The sequence below is a fragment of the Crocodylus porosus genome, unplaced genomic scaffold (assembly GCF_001723895.1).
Source record: "Crocodylus porosus isolate Cpor-Errol unplaced genomic scaffold, CroPor_comp1, whole genome shotgun sequence".
NCBI classification, from domain to species: Eukaryota; Metazoa; Chordata; order Crocodylia; family Crocodylidae; genus Crocodylus; species Crocodylus porosus.
This window is the reverse complement of record NW_017728886.1, coordinates 157,275,614-157,281,613: the sequence shown is the minus strand read 5'-3', so window position 1 is coordinate 157,281,613 and position 6,000 is coordinate 157,275,614. Positions and strand designations below refer to the sequence as shown.

At 40.1% G+C, this 6,000-nt stretch overlaps 1 protein-coding gene across 2 annotated transcripts in view; it reads right to left on the bottom strand.

The window, feature by feature from the left end:
• The window catches only part of RANBP9 (RAN binding protein 9), a 48,616-nt gene that overhangs the window by 12,105 nt on the left and 30,511 nt on the right, over positions 1–6,000 (bottom strand). For both annotated transcript variants that reach the window (XM_019543755.1, XM_019543762.1), the window contains exons 5-7: positions 5,606–5,790; positions 3,815–3,927; positions 1,557–1,665 (exon numbers count right to left, since the gene is read on the bottom strand). In XM_019543755.1, coding sequence (XP_019399300.1) covers positions 1,557–1,665; positions 3,815–3,927; positions 5,606–5,790 — 407 coding nt within the window. The remainder of the gene's footprint in view (positions 1–1,556; positions 1,666–3,814; positions 3,928–5,605; positions 5,791–6,000) is intronic.

Here is a 6,000-nt window from a genome sequence, read left to right as displayed (position 1 = left end):
GATGTGTATCTAGCTGGGGTAATGTAGGCCCAGCACTCTTTCCTGCTTATGCAGGGGGTCGGACTCGATGATCTATTGAGGTCCCTTCTGACCCTAGCATCTATGAATCTAGGAATCTATAGGGCAAAACTCATTTGCAAGGAGAATGCAGAAGAGCAGGAATTTTACTGGGCGGGTGGAGGGGGACGAATCAGAGAAGATTTCCATTTAAATTTTATTGCAATTTATGGGGTTTTTTCTCCATTGCATGGGTTTGCAGGGTCTCCTCAGAAGCTTAGCATTTGCCTCAAAAGTAAATGAGATAAAAGGCCCAAATAGCTGAAAAGAGCAGATAACATGGCATTAGACATTCACACTGGTACACAGTTAAAAAGTTAAAACACCTAAGGTCAGCTACAAAGCATCCTTTTGGAAGGCTTAGTGGCTAATGATTTAATTTTAGAAAAGGGGATGGGCTTTATTATATACTTTGGAGCTACTTTTTATTGCTTTAAATTTAGATAGGTCTTTCTAAATTGTTGAAGTTGAGGAAAAACTCTCTGATGGAGTATTCAACTGGAGTGTTCTCGACACTAAGTCTATAGCAAAGCTTCCACATATTTGTTGTCAAACTTAACTCTAAATTATCTAGGTTTCATGCAACACTACAGCACAACAGGTTGTAAATTCTACAGTAACTTAGGATAAATTTAAATAAGTTACTGAACAAGGACATTTCTCCTTTTTTTTTTTAATTTAATAACAAATAGGGACCTACTGAATTCATGGCGGATATGGGGTGCGCTATGGCTCCTTTAATCTTGCAGGTTCCTCCACGTCTCCCCCATCACCAATTGGTGGAAGGGGGGGCCCTGCTTGTGTGATCAGTGGGGAGCCAAAAATGGTGATTTTAAATATGGCACTATTTTTGCCTCCTGCCAATGATTGGCTGAGGGGTCCTGGACAGCCCTGTTGTTTGCTGCTAACCAGTGGGGAGGCAAAAACAGTGCCATGTTTAAAACCAGTTTTAGCTTCCCTGCTGATCAAGAGGGAATGGCAGGGTCCTCTGCTAATCAGCAGCAAAGGAGGGGAGGGCAAGGAGCAAAGCTCACACAGAGGAACATGCAAGATTAAAGGAGCCACCACACACACTGCTTCTGCCACGCTGGTGGGCTGTTTCTCAAAAATATTTTGCTGCTTGCAACCCACAGAGAAAAATAAAAATTCCCGAAGCAGAGCTCTTTCAGGTTCTCTAGAAACAATACAGCATTAATGTATAATCTAGTTTCTTTTTAGGCCTCTTTTGGACACTGTAAATGATTAACTTCAAACTTAGATTGTGGAGGATAACTTTACAGCAAGACGTAACATTGTTGTAGAATATACAGAATGTTGGTGACAATTTACATATTCAAATATGTAGCAGATAAAGCTGCAAAAAGTGAAATAATGCCATTTCTAAAAATGCTGCTTATTTTGTTTAAATGTGGGTTTCTGAAAGATATATATGAATAATGACAATATATCTCATGACACTTATCTGTAGACATATATCTTTATAAAGTTTGAAGACTTACTTCAATGCGAATAAGAGATTAGGATTTCTTTCTAGTAAACTTGGATACAACTGCTGTGTTGTTTCAATGGCTTCTCCCATCCTTCCTGCTAAAACCAATTTCTGAATTCCTGTTCATCAAAACACACATAGAGTCAGCTTAGTTTCATTTGAGAATTAACACACAAAAATATTAAAGATACCAGCAGCATGACCCAATAGGATTTTTATCCAAAGAAACAGATCAGATGTCCTTAGAAGTTTTCCCCTTAATCAACCTGCACTTATTCCAAGCATCTCATTATAAGTATTTATGAAACATGCATATTTCTTATGGTCAGCTGCCTCACAAACAGTGAACTGCTTTGCAGTGAAAATAACTCACTGTGAGCAAGATTAGAATATAAAACATTATACTTTAAATTATACTCCATAGCTATATTTTTATAGAAGAAAACAAGCTACATTCAGTTCAGCAAGAGTGTAACTCTGCCCAAAACAGTCAAGTGCTAGCTAAACCTGAGCTTCTACCTACTGAGAATGGACTTAATACATTTAGCTGAATTTTACCTAGTCAAACTATAACCTTAAGCTCCTGCCCAGGCTTCAACACAACCAACTAAAAAAACCTGAGCTACTGTATTCACTCAAATACAAGAGATGACCCTAAATTTAAGGTATAACCCTCAATAATAAGTTTATAAAGCGTCCATATATAGAAACTTGTTATAATTTTCCAGGTACAGAATCTATTATTGGAGTATGATCTTAAATCCATCCCCTACTGCTACAGCAGGGAAAGCAGAGGTTGGGGAGGAGCAGGGGGAGGGCAGGCAGCCCCATTACTGTCTGCCCTCTCACTTCTTCCCCCTGCAGCCTTCCTGCCCAATGCCACCTGCACTCCCCTCTAGTCTCTGCTTCTTCTCCCCGCTTCCCATAATCTCTGCCCCTTCACCCCACCCCTACAGTCAGACACTGCTTGGGCTCTGTCCCCTGCTGGGCCATGCAGCACAGCCCTTGCTGGGCCATGCACCAGCAGCAGCGCTCCTCATTGGCCAGGCAGGGGACAGAGTTTCCTTATACTCCATGCCTGGGAGGGAATCCAGCCTGAGCCAGAGCTGAGCTGTGCCTGACAGTAAGGAGGGGTGCAGAGGGAGAAGAAGCTACAGATGGCAAGTGGTGGTGGGATAAGAAGGTGGCCTTGGGTATGGACTCTGGTCCTAGCCCAGACTGGGAGCCAGAGTCAGAACTGCAGCAGACATCTGCTCCCCACCCCCAAAGCCTTCTATGTGAATTTTAGATGAGGGGCTGATTAGGGGGGATAGATAACATCTCATCTGAGATTCAAGTAAATATGGTAATAGTATTGACCCTTCTCCAACTCTTGGCCTCAAACTGCATCTAACCAGTAGATATTAGCCAAGCCTGATCTAAACTCAGCCCCTTTTCTTACTTGGAAGAAAATTTCAAGGTACGAGTAGACTACAGTTTGCGGTCCTATTCTTAACTGGACAATTATAAATTAACTCAGGTTTACTAAAGCTGCTGTAACAATTAGTCTAGATGCACCAGAAGTGTTTACTCCAGGGCAAGCTACAAATTCTATCCTTCTACTGGGTCCACATCACTGCTAGGGAGTTGGGCTCGAGTCATGCTCTGTGCCGCAGGCTGCAGCAGGGTTACAGCCTACCAGCACACAGCAAAGGCTGGGCAGAGATGTGGGGTATTTCAGACATACAGGAGCTGACAGGAAGGAGGGGCAGGAGGAATTGGGACAGCTTGTGGCTGGAAGTGGGAGAGGGAGACAAGCACAAAGTGTTGGGGGGCAGGAGCAAGCTAGCTGCCTGCCCCCCATACTGCCCACACACTGTCCCCCACCACCTGCCACATTACTGCCCCCCCATCATCTCTTCCCCCACCACCTGCAGTAATGAGAGTGTGAATTTAAGATAATCCTCCAATAACTAAATTCCATATATGGAAATTTATAAATGTTCTATGTATAGAATCTAATTTTTGGGCAGTTGTCTTTCACGGTAATCTTGTGTCCAGGTAAACAAGGTATAGAATACCATCAAGGTTATCATAATCAGTAATTCAAACATCCATAATTGTGTATTAATGCAAAGAATCATGAACATATACAATTACTGAAATGAAATGCCACTAAAGTTTCATAGGTTACGTTAACATTTCACCAGGGTTAAAAGAAGAACTTTAAGTTTGGCCACTTAAAAAAAACAAAAACAAAAACACACACAATATACTTCACAGCCTTACTTTGTCTATTTTTAATAGAAGCTAATTCTTCTAATACAGTCTGGTCTGTAGATCTGGCAAAAGCTTCTGCTGTTGCACAATACCCATGATGAACTAAGTAAGATGAAACCATTCTGAAAAGAAAAGAAAAAAGAATCAACTACTTAAAAGAAAACATATCACTTAGAGCATGATATGAGTAAGATACTTTTCAGATTTCAAAAACTCTGAATGAACAAATCCCTTGGCTTTTTAAAACTGCTAGTAATAGAAGATATCTAGGATTCTCTTTGCAACTGACAAATGTTTGTTTAAAAATATTTTAGCTAGAACATACTGATACCTTTTTAGAAGAGCTACAGATCCCTTTAGAAGATACTCAGATTTTTATTTTGTGTTTTTTCAAGCTTTTTAAAATATTTTTAAAATTCCTATAGAAACAGCAGGATTTTTTTTTAACAAATATCCCAAGTTTTAATCAAATACAGTATTATATTTGCATCTCTAAATTGATACATTTTAATTGCTCATTAAATGCATGGACTAATACATAGAGCTAAATCTTGTATTCTTTTTTACTGAACAGATATAAAATGAGGAGTTGTGAGAATTTTTTCAAGTAGTATCAAAGCTGTACCATCATCTTGACTTGGCATGACAAAGACTAAGCGAGGGCTTAGAGAAAACTTCACCTCTACTCAGTACTAAAATTGCCTATTAGAGCCATGGTACTTAAAAACACCAATAGTTGTCTACTGGTAGCCAGCCTGCTAGCCAACTGAGACAGGTCACCAGAGACAAATGACCAGCAACCACAACTGATGTAGGCAGGGATTTGTACCAGTAACCTAGGCCCCGCCCCTGCAAACAGGCATGTTTAAATGTACATATACAAGTAGATCCATTTTGTAAGTGGGGGATGCTGATACACATTTTAAAGAATATTTTCTGAATCAAGACCCTACAGAAGAAAAGCCTCTAGAACCTTGACTCACCCACTCCTAATTTTTTATAAATTTTTAATGTTATAGTATGAATACTGGTACAGAAAGTAGTGATGACAATTCCTCCCAATGTGCCTGGTAATTAAAATAATCTGATAAGAATATCTATGGCAAGCATCTCAATCATGAGGATGGTGCCCACTCTTAAATACTGTATACAGGTACAATCCAACTCCACATACTCAGACACTTTTGCTCCCAAGTAATATCATCTTTTTTTTTAATTAAAATGGGGCTTTTTAGCTTAGAATTATGTCACTTAGTTCCTTACAGCAGGGGTTGGCAACCTTTTGCCACAGGGGCCACTGCTTGTGACCCAGTCTCCACTATGAGTGGCAAATCTCTGCATCCCTCTTCATCCCCAAATCCCTAGCGATCAGCAGATGCTGTGGAGGGAACAGATGGAAAAAGAGAGGGGTTGCACCCTGGGTACACTTTTTCTGCTGCTGATTTCCTGAGCTGTCATGGGTCAGATCCACTCTCTTCAAGGCTGGATCCAGCCTGTGGGCCCTGGCCTGTGGCACTAAACATCAGCATGTACATTCTAAAGATGTGGTAAATCAATACTTCTAACAGCAAATCAGCAGCCACACCAAAGACCACAAGGGGGTCAATGTGACGTTTCTATAAACACTTGCACGTTATCTCTCAAAAATTAATTTCCAATTTAAATGCAAAACACAAATCTAAGAACTATTCCAAAGTTGAATGCAATTGGGATTTTGTATTTATGTATGCCCATATTTTACTCATTTATAAATTAAAGTTTTATTTCAAGTGCAGTCTTTAAGCTTCCTCAAATTCTTACTTCTGAATCATTGTCTGCCATTCTCCTTCCCGATCCCCTATAGGAAATCTGTCGATTTGAGCCTGAATTTTGGTTCTCCATTCTCGCATGTAGTCTTCAATATCAAACACAAATGGATGCTGCCCAAAATTAGCATCTACAACTTCGCCCGGTGTTTGAAGCCCTACTGTAGGGTACAAGTTTGGCTGCAAAAAATTATTTAGAATTAAACACTTTTTCTATTTATTTCAAATTTCTCCACCTCCTTTACTGATTTTCAGCATCCCCCCCATCACTTACCAACGGCATAATAACAATTTCTCAGCTAGGTCTTCCAGTGGTTAAGTAAATTTATGTACCCTATAGCAATTCAACACAATACAAGGTTGCAACACCACTGGGAGTGAAAACAATCC